General features: G+C 39.1%; 1 protein-coding gene across 2 annotated transcripts in view; it reads left to right on the top strand.

Annotated features, from left to right (window-relative positions):
• The window catches only part of LOC126163161 (DNA excision repair protein ERCC-6-like), a 145,286-nt gene that overhangs the window by 48,895 nt on the left and 79,824 nt on the right, over positions 1-16,567 (top strand). For both annotated transcript variants that reach the window (XM_049920099.1, XM_049920100.1), the window contains exon 7: positions 13,779-13,929. In XM_049920099.1, coding sequence (XP_049776056.1) covers positions 13,779-13,929 — 151 coding nt within the window. The remainder of the gene's footprint in view (positions 1-13,778; positions 13,930-16,567) is intronic.

Here is a 16,567-nt window from a genome sequence, read left to right as displayed (position 1 = left end):
TTTTTATTCATTATTAAACCTACTCCTGCATTACCCCTATTTGACTTTGTGTTTATAACCCTGTAGTCACCTGACCAGAAGTCTTGTTCCTCCTGCCACCGAACTTCAGTAATTCCCACTATGTCTAACTTTAACCGATCCATTTCCCTTTTCAAATTTTCTAACCTACCTGCCCGATTAAGGGATCTGACATTCCACGCTCCGATCCGTAGAACGCCAGTTTTCTTTCTCCTGATAACGACGTCCTCCTGAGTAGTCCCCGTCCGGAGATCCGAATGGGGGACTATTTTACCTCCGGAATATTTTACCCAAGAGGACGCCATCATCATTTAATCACACAGTAGAGCTGCATGTCCTCGGGAAAAATTACGGCTGTAGTTTCCCCTTGCTTTCAGCCGTTCGCAGTACCAGCACAGCAAGGCCGTTTTGGTTAATGTTACAAGGCCAGATCAGTCAATCATCCAGACTGTTGCCCCTGCAACTACTGAAAAGGCTGCTGCCCCTCTTCAGGAACCACATGTTTGTCTGGCCTCTCAACAGATACCCCTCCGTTGTGGTTGCACCTACGGTACGGCCATCTGTATCGCTGAGGCACGCAAGCCTCCCCACCAGCGGCAAGGTCCATGGTTCATGGGGGGGGTAGGTAAGGTAAATGTGGTAGGTAAGGTAAATGTTTAGCTTAAGTCTGTTAGGAGAATTTTAGGAAAGTGTAGCTCATCTCTAAAGGAGACTGCATATAGAAGACTAGTGTGACCCATCCTGAGTACTGCTTCAGTGTTTGGGATTTCCACTATTAGTTAAAGTAAGGTATTGAAGCAATTCAGAGGCATGCTTCTAGATTTGTTACCGGTAGGTTTGATCAACAAACAGGTTTTACAGAGATGCTTTGTGAACGTAAATGGGAATCTGTAGAGGGAAGATGACATTCTTTTTGCAAAAAACAAGTGAGAAAATTCAGAGAATTGGCATTTGCAGATGATTACAGAATGGTTCTATTACTATCAGCATACATTTTGCATAAGGGCCACAAAGATGAGAAAAGAGAAGTTGGGGCTCTTACGAAGATTTATGGACAGTTCTCCTCTCGCTCCAACTGCGAGTGAAACAGAAAGGGAATGACTAGTAGTGGTACAAGGAGTCCTCTGTCATACATCTGAATACATATGTAGAGGTAGACACAGACCACTCATTTTGATAAAACTGATCCATACTCTAATGCTTAAAGTTTAAGGTATGTTTCACTGACACACGTTTGAAAGCAACAGTATGATTCCCATGTGCAAACGCCACATGGAAATGGTTTGACAACAAACTGACACGAGAACCATTTATAAAAACTGTTGAAGTTTGTCAATTCATGCATATTTTTAGGTTCTGTACCTCCGTTGATAAAAATGGAACCATTATAGGACCACTTCGTTGTCCATCTGTCTGTCCGTTATTAAGACCCCTTTTCCTCAGGAACAGGAAGAGACGTCTAATAAAAATTTCTTTCAAGTACTGTGGTTTATGGTCCGTTGGTGGTGTGAAAAGTTTAAGATTCTAAGTCAATGGAAACAAATGATACAGACATTTATGTTAATATTATGAAATAGACAGATTGCTACTCACCAGTGAGTTGAGTCACAGACGGGTACAATAAGAAGACAGCTGTAGCATTCTTTTTTGTTGCACCTGTCTGCAACTTAGCATCTCCTCTATATAGTGAGTAGCAATCTGTCTGTTTCATATTATTGTCATTATTCCATTTTGGGTTTTCCATTGTTTGATTTGGCTGTTTGTTACATATTTTGATACTCGCGAACTCACTCATCAAAGCTTGTTGACCTGGAATCATGAAATTTGACTAGAACGAAAGTTTCACAATCCAATCCAAAAATAGTTAATTTGTAGTTACATCACATTAAAAAAAAGTATTTTTGCCATTTGTTTTCAATCTGTCTGTCCATCTGTTACGACCCTTGTTTCTCAGAAACTGGTAGACGTATGAAGTTGGAATGTTTGTAAATTTTTAAAGTGTACAGTCCTGTGGCAGTGTAAAAAATTTAAGCTTCTAAGTTGATGTCATATTTTGGTACTCACAAACTCGCTCCTTGAAATCTTGTAGATGAACTCCCTGTTAATTTATCGACACATGCTGGTATAGAGCCTGAGACCACTAGTCCTAATGTCACTTGTCTGGTTTTTTGTAATGGCACAGCTATTACACCATAATAACTTCCAAACACTAACAGGCATTATGTGATAATACTGTATTGTGTACTTCTGCTGAGGATACCTTTTGAAGAAGAAGAAAACATCCATGTGTAACTTTTTATATCCACATTTGATTGTTGTCTGTAGCCCATCCCCATATTCATAGGATAATATCAATATCATGCAGTGCAGCCGGCCAAGACACAAGCAGCAGCAGGGAAGTAACCTATTTTGTGAGTTTTACGAGTTCCTAACTAGGAGCAAATTTTATATCATCTGTGTGCTTTAATAGTTTAGTTTCTTGTTTTTCTGCGTGTTTATTTAATATCTAATAGCCACAGTTCTCGGGCTTTCGTTTGCTTCGGAAAGTAAACCGATTTTGTGACATATTACAAGTTCCTAATCAGGGGCGAATTACTTAGTTTCACCTGAGTGCTTCGGTAGTTAGGTTTTTGAATCTCCGCATGTTAATCTAATTTATTAGACACAGTTCTTGTGTTTTCGTCAGGGTTTATAATAGAGTCGTGCAGCATGTGCCAATAGTCTCTTTATCTGCATAGTGTAGTTTTCTATTGTCTTTAGTATGTACAAGGACTGTGATTGTTGTGTGTGGATGCAAGCCGAGTTGGTGACTCTTTGCTCTCAGCTTCAGGCTGTGATGGCTTTGGTTACACAGCTTGAGGCTGCAGTGGATGGGCACCACTGTTGTGGGCCGGCCATGGGGATCCAACAGACGTCCAGCACGGCTATGTCCTCCGATCGGTCCTCACAGGTGGACAGCCCAGTTGCTGCTCGCACTGAGGTTGGTCCCTCAACTGAAATCGAGTGGGAGGTCATACGGATGTAGCAGGCGGTGAAAGACTTCACACGCGGCCGCACGTAAGGCCTCCCTGGTTTGTCTGACAAACAGGTTCCAGGCGCTGTCAGTGGCTGACACCGTTGCTGAGCCAGATGCTGTTGCCTGTCCTGTTTCAGAGGAAACCTCTCAGCCTGCAAGATCTGGACAATCAAAGAGGGTGGGATTACTGATAGTTGGGAGCTCCAATGTTAGGCACATTATGGGGCCTCTTAGGGACATGGCTGTCAAGAAGGGAAGGAAAACCAGTGTGCACTCGGTGTGCATACCTGGTGGAGTCATTCCAAATGTGGAACGGGTCCTCCCGGATGCCGTGAGGAGCACAGGGGAGACAACTGCAGTTGGTTGCTCACGTCAGTAGCAATAATGTGTTCCACTATGGATCAGAAGAGATTCTCTCTGGTTTTGAGCAACTAACAGAAGTGTAAAGGCTGTCAGTCTTGCTTGCAAGATGAAAGCAGAGCTAACCATTTGCAGCATAGTCAACAGGACCGATTGCGGACCTCTGGCACACAGTCGAGTAGAGGGTCTGGAATCAACGGCTCAAACGGTTCTGCGACTGTGTAGATTCCTCAACTTGCACCCAAGGGTGGTTGGGTTTCAGGTCCTGCTGAATAGATCAGGTGTTCACTATACACAGGAGGCGGCTACAGGGGTAGCACGGGTTGTGTTGTGTGGACTGGGCAGTTTTTTAGGTTAAAGGGTCTCGGAAAAACACAAGATGGGCTTCAGCCACAAAGGGTGCAGGCCAAACACAGGAAAAACGTAGAGACAGGAACCGTCGGTATAACAGTTGTAAATTGTCTAGCTGTGTTGGGAAAGTACCAGAGCCCCAAGCGCTAATTGAAAGCACTGATGTTAAAATCGTTACAGGCACAGAAAGCTGGCCAAACCCAGAGATAACCTCAGCCAACATTTTTGCGAAGGACCTAACGGTGTTCCAAAAGGATAGGCTAAACACAGTTGGCGGTGGTGTGTTTGTTGCTGTTAGTAGTTTATCTTGTCACGAAATTGAAGTAAATAGTTCCTGTGAGTTAGTATGGGCATAGGTCATTGTTGGCAACTGGAATAAAATAATAATGAAAATAATAATTGGATCCTTTTACCGACCTCCTAATTCAGGTGATACAGTTGCTGAAAGGTTCAAAGAAAACATGAGTTTCATTTGAAACACGTACCTGACTCCTACAATTGTAATTGGTGATGGCTTTTATTTACCCTTGATATGTTGGCAGAAATACATGTTTAGTTCCGGAGGCACGCATAAAACATCATCAGAAATTGAGCTAAACGCATTCTCTGGAAATTATTTTGAGCAGTTAGTTAGCCCACGCAAATAGTAAATGGTTGTGAAAACACACTTGACCTCTTAGCAACAAATAATCCTGTGTTAATAACGAGCATCAAAATGGATACAGGTGTTAGTGAACACAGGGTTGTCGCAGCGAGATTGAATATTGTAATCCCCAAATCCTCGAAAAATAAGCGAAAAATATACCTATTCAAAAAATCAGATAAAAGTTCACTTGATGCCTTCCTGAGAGACAATCTCCACTCCTTCTAAATTAATGATATAAGTGTAGACCAAATATGGCTTGAACTCAGAGAAATAGTATCGGCAGCAATTGAGAGATTTATACCATATAAATTAACAAACGATGGAGCTGATCCTCCTTAGTACAGAAAACAGGTCAGAACACTGTTGCAGAAACAAACAAACAAACATGCCAAATTTAAACAGATGCAAAATCCCCAAGATTGGCGATCTTTTACAGAAGCTTGAAATTTAGCGCGGACTTCTATGCGAGATACTTATAACAGTTTCCACAATGAAACTTTGTCTCAAAACCTGGCAGAAAATCCTAAGAGATGCTGGTCGTATGTGAAGTATGTTAGCGGCAATGAACAATCTATGCATTCTCTGCATGATGGCAGTGGAGATACTATCGAAGACAGTGCTGCCAAAGCAGAGTTACTAAACACAGCCTTCCGATATGCCTTCACAAAAGAAGATGAAGTAAATTTTCCAGAATTTGAATCAAGAACAGCTGCCAACATGAGTAACATAGAAGTAAATATCCTCGGAATAGTGAAGCAACTTAAATCACTTAATAAAAGCAAGTCTTCTGGTCCAGACTGTATATCAGTTAGGTTCCTTTCAGAGTATGCAGATGCGTTAGCTCCATACTTGACAATCATATACAGCCGTTCGCTCAAAGAAAGATCGCCAGCCGTGGTGGTCGTGCGGTTCTAGGCACTTCAGTCTGGAACCAAGTGACTCCTACGGTCGCAGTTTCGAATCCTGCCTCGGGCATGGATGTGTGTGATGTCCTTAGGTTAGTTAGGTTTAAGTAGTTCTAAGTTCTAGGGGACTGATGACCTCAGATGTTGAGTCCCATAGTGCTCAGAGCCATTTGAACCATTTTGAAAGATCAGTATCCAAAGACTAGAAAGTTGCACAGGTCACACCAATATGCAAGAAAGGTAGTAGGAGTAATCCACTTAATTACAGGCTCATATCATTAACATCAATATGCATCAGGATTCTGGGACATACATTGTGTTCGAACATTATGAAATACCTCAAAGACAACAGTGTATCGACACACAGTCAACAAGAGTTTAGAAAACATTATTCTTGTGAAACTCAACTAGCTTTGTATTCACATGAAGTGTTGAGTGCTATTGACAAAAGATTTCAGATCGATTCTTTATTTCTGGATTTCCAGAAGGCTTTTAACACTGTATCACACAAGCAGCTTACAGTGAAATTGCGTGTTTATGGAATCTCGTCTCAGTTATGTGACTGGATTTACGATTTCCTGTCAGAGAGGTCACAGTTCATAGTAATCGATGGAAAGTCATCGAGTAAAGCAGAAGTGATTTCTGGCGTTCCCCAAGGTAGTGTTGTAGGCCCTTTGCTGTTACTTATCTATATAAATGATTTGGAAGACAAACTGAGCAGCTGTCTTCGGTTGTTTGCAGATGACGCTGTCGTTTATTGACTAATAAAGTCATCAGAAGATCAAAACAAATTGCGAAACAATTTAGAAAAGATATCTGAATGTTGCAAAAATTAGCAGTTGACTCTAAATAACGAAAACTGTGAGGTCATCCACATGAGTGCTGAAAGGAATCCATTAAACTTCAGTTACGCAATAGATCAGTCAAATATAAAGGCTGTAAATTCAACTAAATACCTAGGAATTACAATTACGAACAACTTAAATTGGAAGGAACACACAGAAAATGTTGTGGGGAAGGCTAATGAAAGACAGCATTTTATTGGTAGGACACTTAGATAATATAACAGATCTACTAAGGAGACAGTATACACTACGCTCGTCTGTCCTCTTTCAGAATACTGCTGCGCAGTGTGGGATCCTTACCAGATAGAACTGACAGAGTACATCGAAAAAGTTCAGAGAAGGGCAGCACGTTTTGTATTATCACGAAATATGGGAGAGTGTGTCACTAAAATGATACAGGATTTGGGCTGGACATCATTAAAAGAAAGGCATTTTTCTTTGTGTTGGAATCTTCTCACAAAATTCCATTCACCAACTCTCCTCCAAATGCGAAAATATTTTGTTGACACTAACCTACATAAGGAGAAACGATCACCACGATAAAAGCTCGTACGGAAAGATATAGGTGTTTGTTCTTTCCGTGCGCTATACGAGATTGGAATAATAGAGAATTGTGAAGGTAGTTTGATGAACCCTCTGCCAGGCACTTAAATGTGATGTGCAGATGTAGATGCAGTGCAGTGGACACTGGCTTATATTCCACTTTGGGAACGGGTGTAGATTTTAAATGTGCCTTGCTGTGGATCATCATCATCATCATCATCATTTAAGACTGATTATGCCTTTCAGCGTTCAGTCTGGAGCATAGCCCCCCTTATACAGTTGCTCCATGATCCCCTATTCAGTGCTAACATTGGTGCCTCTTCTGATGTTAAACCTATTACTTCAAAATCATTCTTAAGCGAATCCAGGTACCTTCTCCTCGGTCTGCCCCGACTCCTCCTACCCTCCACTGCTGAATCCATGAGTCTCTTGGGTAACCTTGCTTCTCCCATGCGTGTAACATGACCCCACCATCTAAGCCATTTCGCCCTGACTGCTACATCTATAGAGTTCATTCCCAGTTTTTCTTTGATTTCCTCATTGTGGAACCCTCCTGCCATTGTTCCCATCTACTAGTACCTGCAATCATCCTAGCTACTTTCATATCCGTAACCTCAACCTTGTTGATAAGGTAACCTGAATCCACCCAGCTTTCGCTCCCATACGACAAAGTTGGTCGAAAGATTGAACGCTGCACAGATAACTTAGTCTTGGTACTGACTTCCTTCTTGCAGAAGAGAGTAGATCGTAGCTGAGCGCTTACTGCATTAGCTTTGCTACACCTCGCTTCCAGTTCTTTCACTATGTTGCCATCCTGTGAGAATATGCATCCTAAGTACTTGAAACCGTCCACCTGTTCTAACTTTGTTCCTCCTATTTGGCACTCAATCCGTTTATATTTCTTTCCCTCTGACATTACTTTCGTTTTGGAGATGCTAATCTTCATACCATAGTCCTTACATTTCTGATCTAGCTCTGAAATATTACTTTGCAAACTTTCAATCGAATCTGCCATCACAACTAAGTCATCCGCATATGCAAGACTGCTTATTTTGTGTTCACATATCTTATTCTCACCCAGCCAGTCTATTGTTTTCAACATATGATCCATAAATAATATGAACAACAGTGGAGACAGGTTGCAGCCTTGTCTTACCCCTGAAACTACTCTGAACCATGAACTCAATTTACCGTCAACTCTAACTGCTGCCTGACTATCCATGTAAAGACCTTTAATTGCTTGCAAAAGTTTGCCTCCTATTCCATAATCTTGTAGAACAGACAATAACTTCCTCCTAGGAACCCAGTCATATGCCTTTTCTAGATCTATAAAGCATAGATACAATTCCCTGTTCCACTCATAACACTTCTCCATTATTTGCCGTAAGCTAAAGATCTGGTCCTGACAACCTCTAAGAGGCCTAAACCCACACTGATTTTCATCCAATTGGTCCTCAACTAATACTCGCACTTTCCTTTCAACAATACCTGAGAAGATTTTACCCACAACGCTGATTAAAGAGATACCTCTGTAGTTGTTACAATCTTTTCTGTTTCCATGTTTAAAGATTGGTGTGATTACTGCTTTTGTCCAGTCTGATGGAACCTGTCCCGACTCCCAGGCCATTTCAATTATCCTGTGTAGCCATTTAAGACCTGACATTCCACTGTATTTGATGAGTTCCAACTTAATTTCATCCACCCCAGCCGCTTTATTGCACTGCAATCTATTGACCATTTTTTCCACTTCCTCAAATGTGATCCTATTTCCATCATCATTCCTATCCCATTCTACCTCGAAATCTGAAACATTACTGATCGCATTTTCACCTACATTGAGCAACTCTTCAAAATATTCCCTCCATCTGCCCAAGGCATCCACAGGATTCACCAGCAGTTTTCCTGACCTGTCCAAAATACTTGTCATTTCCTTCTTACCTCCCTTTCGAAGACTGTTAATTACACTCCAGAATGGTTTTCCAGCAGCTTGACCCATAGTCTCCAACCTGTTTCCAAAGTCGTTCCACGATTTCTTCTTGGATGCTGCAATTATCTGCTTGGCTTTGTTTCTTTCTTCAACATAACTTTCTCTGTCTACCTGGGTTCTGGTATGTAGCCATTTTTGATACGTCTTCTTTTTCCTTTTACAGGCTGCCTTGACTGTATCATTCCACCAAACTGTTTGCTTCATCCTACTTTTACACACTACTGTTCCAAGACATTCTTTAGCCGCTTCTAGGCTGTGTCCCTGTACCTTGTCCATTCCTTTTCCAATGACTGTAATTGACTACATTCAACTAACAGGTACCTTTCTGAGATCGCTGTTATGTACTTGTGCCTGATTTCCTTATCCTGAAGTTTCTCCACTCTTATCCTCCTACATATGGACCTGACCTCCTGCACTTTCAGCCTCACAATCCCAATTTCACTGCAGATTAAATAATGATCAGTGTCATCAAAGAATCCCCTGAATACACGTGTGTCCCTCACAGCCTTCCTGAATTCCTGATCTGTTATTATATAGTCAATGACAGATCTGGTTCCCCTGCCTTCCCAAGTATACCGGTGAATGTTCTTATGTTTAAAAAAGGAGTTTGTGATTACTAAGCCCATACTGGCACAGAAATCCAAGAGGTGTTTCCCATTCCTGTTGGCCTCCGTATCCTCTCCAAATTTACCCATAACCTTTTCATACCCTTCTGTTCGATTTCCAATCCTGGCGTTAAAATCACCCATGAGCAGAACACTGTCCTTGTCCTTTACTCTAACAACTACATCACTGAGTGCCTCATAAAAACTATCCATCTTATCTTGATCTGTCCCTTCACAATGCGAATATACTGACACAATCCTAATTTTCTTGCTAGACACTGTCAAATCTATCCACATCAGTCGTTCGTTTACATACCTTATTGCAACTACGCTGGGTTCCATTTCTTTCCTGATGTAAAGCCCTACACCCCGTTGTGCTATTCCTGCTTTGACTCCTGACAAGTAGACCTTGTATTCTCCCACTTCCTCTTCTTTCTCACCCCTTACCCGAATGTCAATAACAGCTAAAACGTCCAGCCCCATCTTACTTGCAGCCTCTGCCAGCTCTACCTTCTTCCCAGAGTAGCCCCCATTGATATTAATTCTGTGGATTTCATCTACAAATGCGGAAATAACAGAAATAATTATATAAGTGTATCTGATGACTGAAGATAATAAAACCTGTGTAATTAGTAAATTTAACAATAATGTCTAATGAGTGCATACAAGTTGTTAGGAACTTCAGTGCTATTGAGTAGGGACCTGAAAAGATATCATCTATTTTTGGCAAAATTCACATCTATTTTTAGGAAAAGTTATAACTAGGGGCCGTTGTAATGGAATGTTTGCTTTTGCAAAAACTTCAGTAGCTTTTTTCAGCATGGTCTTTACTTTTTTCTTTTGGCTCTACTTAAACTATCAACAAATCATTGATGATTGGGTTGAGAAGCAGCACCAGTTTCATGCCTCTGATTAATGGTGTTTCCCAACATTATTTTTAGTTTTTTTAATAATTACAGAATCAGCAGAATATTGATTTTTGCCTTTTGTGGGGGTTCATAGCCATGTGACCCATACTTAACAGTGCTACAGATAGAACTGACAAGATGCTTAGTGTGTAAGCAGAACCAAAAATAACTTCATTCTTACATTAGGAAGAAACTTTTGACAGGTTTTGTTTTCCATCACTATAGTGAAGAACGGTGACACCTTAAACTGGCAGTCGGATGTGAGTGTATACAAATTAGACTTATATCTTTCAGGGAGGGAGGGAGAGAGAGTGTGGGAAGACAAGCCCTGTTGCACGCAACAAACCTACACCCATGTTCTCTGTTTCTGCAAAAGCGGAACTTGACACATGGTCATAGGAATCACTGAACCCTTTTGCTGTTTTGATAGTTGTAATCAAACTCTATGATGAACCAGAATTAGTTTCTTCATGCATTTCAAAATAATAAAAGAAAACAGCAAGCAACACACAAAATTCGGTAACAGCTACTATGCAATTGCTTGCAAATGTTGGCAGTTTCTTAAATGAGGTAATTCTGGTCCAACCTCGTATCAGAATTTGATGCAACCACAGCTCAAAACACCCACCACCTAAAACAGCCATGTTAAAATGCCTGAATTATGCCAACTTTTGACAGATAAAGGTACATGTTGATTCGCTCTGCGATGCCGGGTCCCACAGTTGAGTCTTGTGTTGCATTAAGGTGGCTACTCACGCATTTGCATGCTTGATAGTGAGCAAGCACACAAGCACAGAGTGCTTGACAATGTGTAGGATGAATTTGTGCAGGCATCAGGGCTGTTCAAGCAGCTTGATGCTTCATTGAATTTCTTTTATGCATGCTTGTGCAAAGCATTCAAACATACGCATTCTTGAGCATGTGTACCAAGAATACGGAGACTTGTGCCAGCATTTGGATTTGATTTTACTTAATTTTTTTTATTAGGTTCTGCTGAATTACATTCTATACAAATGTACTGTAATGTAGGAAAAGTGAGAGTGTACAATATTATATGGCGAAGAAAAAAAAGAAGGAAAACAGCAACACTGTGAGACAATTTCTGTAACAGTGTATCACTAATATTTAATATGAAAGTAATATTTTTGTTTTTAACCACTCTTTACTCCACATATCACACTTGTGAAGAATGTAGTTTCCTGTGTAGCCACCTTTACTTGGCATGTGGCATATACTGCCCACAAATGTGACAAAAGAGCATCAAATGCACTGATATGTTGTTGCGTTTGTGAACTTTTTATTTTGGAAACACATTCTTAGGCATTTTATCTTTAGAAATTGGGGTTCGCTAGATTGTTGCAGGGCCAGTAACCAAAAACTGAGTACATTTTAAATATTTACAAGCACAGAAAATAAAGCTATTTCAAACTAACTCTGATAAAACAATTCATCTGGATGCAATTCGCTGTGAAATAATGTTTATTGGGTAATTTTGTATTTTGAGCTGAATTCAAATATATTTTAATATTTATCACAAATTGTTAATTTTTCAGGTCCCTGCTAATAAGATGGTTGTGTGGCCTGATTGCTGACTTCTGTCCTTTTGAACTACATTACCAGCTTGTCTTGCTTACATCTATAAGTGGACAAGGTGGCTCAGTGACAATACCCCGGGTTAATATTCAGGAGGAAATTTCCATCCAGCTATCCACATTTTAAGATTTCCATTGTTTCCTTAAATCACGTAAGGTTCCTTTGAAAACGACGTGACCATTTTCCTCCCCTGTCCGTCTCCAATCTGAGCTTGTTCTCCAGGTGTGGTGATGTTGTCGCTGGCAGTACGTTAAACTGTAATCTTTCTTCAAACAATGGAAAGTCCACATTGAAATATCAACTATATTGAAAAGGATAGATTGCCACTCACCGTAAAGCTGACACGTTGTGCCTGTCTGCACATTAGAAATACCATATTTACTCGAATCTAAGCCACACTTTTTTTCCGGTTTTTGTAATCCAAAAAGCCGCCTGCGGCTTAGAATCGAGTGCAAAGCAAGTGGAAGTTCTGAAAAATGTTGGTAGGTGCCGCCACAACTAACTTCTGCCGTCGAATATATGTAGCGCTACACATGCATGCTTTGTAGGCACAAAGATAAATACTGGCGCCAAAACCTCCGCGTCAGTAAATAAATTTTAAAAAAAAGGTGGAAGACGAGCTTTCTTTCTCCACCCCGAGTTTCGACCACTGCATTTTCATATATTATCCAACAAAGTAAATACAAATTCTGTATTGTTCATCTTCGAATGTAGCAGAATTTCAATGTACTACGAAAATCCGACATGCAAGACTGTTTGGGATGTTTGTCAATATGGCCAACTCTACTTTCTGAATTTTTTCCTACCTGTGAGAATAGATCGTTGCTAATAGGAACCTGATGAAATGTGAATCACATGCAGTATTCTCTTCGCCATAAGAATAATACGAATATCAACATTTTGTCATGTATTCTTTCGTGTTTGCTGCTATCTCATTTAAATCCTGCCTGCCTAATAAACTACGAAACTAGAGTGAGACAACAGCAAACGCGGAAGAATATACGTATCGTGTCATGTTTATATTCGTATTACTCTTATGCCTAATAGTGATACAGTCAGAAATGAAGCACGGCAACTGACTAGATTTTTAATTCTAAGATGACTCTAATTTCTGTGCAGAATTTGATGTACTAAAGAAGCAGCCGCGAAGATTTTCAAACGGAGAAACATTTTCGCCTAACTCATGTTCAGAACATGTTCTATCATACGCAGTCTATTATTTGGTTCTTGTTGATCATTATCAAAGAAAGCAGCAGTGTAAGTAACAACAAATAGCAGTCTCTTGCCATTGTTTCGCTAATGAGACGATTACTCTCTCTTTTTTTTTTAATTGTAAGCGGCGGTAGCGCGCACAAAAGCAAGCCATGCCGCAAGTGGCGACAGGCCGTAAACACGCACTATCAGAATGCGACAAACAATGCGTGACACAGTACAGTAATGCATTTTCAGCTTAGAGTGACGCAAACACCTATAACAAAGAAAACAGCACGTATCAGATCAAAGCAAAATAAGCAATCGATTCAAACCAGATGAAGCACGTGAAAACGGAAGGGTACCTGTATAAATATGGACGGAGCGCCTGACGCATAGCAATGGCTACCTGGTAAAGCTTAACTGCTAAGCTTACGACTCGAACCAAACTACTGTAGCTGTATCGTCATTCATTCGACCTAAATTGTGTCTCATATTACAATGGACCAACTTTGTTTCGATTTGGAGGTGCGGCCTAAAACTTTACTCTCCCCTTGAATTTCGAGTCTCAAATTTCCGGTGCGGCTTAGATTCAGGAATTTTTTTTCCCTTTATTTCGAGTCTCATTTTTCAGGTGCGGCTTAGATTCGAGTAAATACGGTAGAAAGCACACATAGCTGTGGAGGGTTTGGGTATTTTTTATGTGTATCATTGTTATAGTTTTGCATCATCATCATCATCATTTAAGACTGATTATGCCTCTCAGCATTCAGTTTTGCATATTTGATATATTTTGTTTTATTTCACAAGGTAAGAAAGAGATAGATGATGGGAATGCAGATGATTACATGGAGCGTTTGAAGCTGTGGGAAAAGACACGTACTGAGGAAACTGTCAGAGGAGATCAAGAGTTGGAGGGTGGTTACAGGATTCCTAAGTTCCTTTGGAACAAGCTATATAAGTAAGTACCGTGCTGTTTCTACGTTTCGTATAAAGGATGCATTGATAACTTCAAAATTTTGGTATCTACAGCTACAATTTATGAAACTCTGAAAAATGCAAGGAGGTACTAGCCCTCTCAAGTATTGCTGTGAGTGCTCATCCTTTTCATTTTCCAGATAGAGTTTTAAAAAGATGTTATTGGTACACACTTTTTCTTACTGCAGTTAATTCAAGAAGAGGGGCTCAATATTCACACATTGTAATATGTAGACAGCTGCAAAATCTCTTGAGATCCAAGAATGAAGGTTAGTTCCTTTAATTTTGTGGATTACTTCCTGCAGCATGATAAGAATTTCCAGGCAGATATCACTTAAAATATTGAGTATTTCTATAATATTTTAACTCAAGTGATCATTGGTGCACTGTGAGAAGAAAAGTACTTAGACACCCAGAGTTTTCAATTCAAAAGCCAGAACATGTGTAATCGGTAGCATGTAGAATTTCATTTTCATACTGTTACAGTGTTTAAAATAAATAACACAACTAGATGGGCTGGGTCTGACATACCCAAAATTTTATTTACATTCCAGAATAAGTAAGACAAATATTTTCAACAGCTGTGCCAGAAATACTTTTATTACTGTTTCTTAAAAAGTAAGGTTGTATTCATCCAAAAATCTGAAAATCAAATCACTAAGTATTTGAAATCTTTCTTGAAAATTGAAAACTTTTTTTAAGTTCACATCCTTACACATTATGAATTTAGGATTGTTGCACACAGTATTATACAATATTATACAATTCAGTGTTTAGTACTATCTCATTACAATATACATGTTACTGATCTGTGTTTTCTGCCCAGTCTTCACATAACAATACTGAATGTAACAGAAACAGCCATTTTCCACATTCTTTACAAAAATAATTTGTTTTATTGTCTTTGCATTCATAACAGCCACCTCATTTGTCTCCTGGAACAACTTCCTTCTCAGTGGTAATCCCAGATAGTCGTGCTGCCAGCTGGCTAATGTACCTTGGGAGATTCTTCTGGTTATCTCTCTGTGCCATGTGTTGTTTTATCAGCTGCTGAGAAATATCCATCTGGAAATATCCAGTCCTGTGTTTGATTTGTACACTGCAAATATATTTATATGAGCAGTGTTCAAAATGGCATAAAAATGCACAATGGCCAGCATCTTGTTTGTCTTCGAGATTATATTATGAGCACTTCTCATCAACCACACCCACTCCAGTATTTGTTGAATTACAGAAAGTAATTAAATTACAGAAAGTAATTATTCAAATTTCTTGTTTCTTCATTGATTTTGTTGTTTGTATGCATTGATGACAACAAAGTGACACCTTCATTTTTCTTTGGCACATATAACACCAATGCAGAATTGTCACTAAATCTGAATATGGATGAATGTATTTCTCTTCACTGGCTCTACAACTCTGAGCACAACTTTGTCAACTACATTCTCTCTGGGAAGAAACCTGCTGGTTATAGTCCCACATACACTTCCAAATTTTGTACGTAGAACGATTTTGCATACCTAATGTTACTCCAACTGCTGTTCTGGCCAAAATATTTCTCACTGCAAAAGATTCATCATAGTATGAGAGTAATGTAGTTTTTGCAGTGGAATACATAGCTTTGAACAATCGAATCTCCTTCACCAATTAAGTCTGTTAGGGGATGTGTATTGCAGATTTGCCTGGATTTCGGACATGATGAAAACTTCGATGTTAAAATAATGTTTTCCAGTACACTGATCATTCTTTTTAACAGAAGATGTATTTTTCCGTAAGCATTAGCAAAGGTGTGTACACATAAACATGACTGACAAAACAGCAACTTTTAAAGACATTGCATCATTACATTAGCCAAACTGTGACTGACTTTAAGTGCTTTGCACCGCTCAATATATACCTAGTCTGAACAACGTACATTCTTTGGCTTATTGGCAAAAACAATTACATTTACTTATTTATAAAGAAAATATATTGATTTACAACAAACTGTTAGTATGGATTTGAAGAGAATAAATGTCTATTTATTCTAAATATATTTCTAAATTTTTTAATTTTTTTTAAATTTAATTTAATTTAATTTTTTTTGTGGTAATTTGGTTATGAAGTTACAGTAACAATGCCTATTGTAAAAGCATTAACTACATCTTGATTTCACTTTGGATTTTTTTCCTAACATTAATTGAGGTACCAAAACGAAATTTCAGTTTAAATTCTGTGTTATTTTGTAGTATTAGAATGATTGAAAACCTGTAGTGTTTACATCATAATGTTGAAGAATTGTTAATGAAAAAATTAATTATAACTGACCTATATATATATATATATTTTTTTTTTTCGTTGTTGGCATGATACATAAAGTGCACAAGTCATGTTAAATATATCATATGACTGATAAATGTTCCAAAAATTTGTTTTTAGGTAAGTTTAAATTTACAAACATTGCTAATGAATTATTTGTTTAATTACAACATAGATATTTCTCTTAACTGTTCTTTGGGACTGTAATAATGCAATCATGAGAATGAAGTTACAAATTTTGCTGAAATTTATGACAGTATGGTAATTCAAAAGGACCTGGAAGAGCAGTTGAACGGAATGGACAGTGTCTTCAAAGGATATAA

Source organism: Schistocerca cancellata, chromosome 2 (assembly GCF_023864275.1).
Source record: "Schistocerca cancellata isolate TAMUIC-IGC-003103 chromosome 2, iqSchCanc2.1, whole genome shotgun sequence".
Lineage (NCBI taxonomy): Eukaryota > Metazoa > Arthropoda > Insecta > Orthoptera > Acrididae > Schistocerca > Schistocerca cancellata.
Note: the sequence above shows the minus strand (reverse complement) of the source record. Positions and strands in the feature narration are given on the sequence as shown.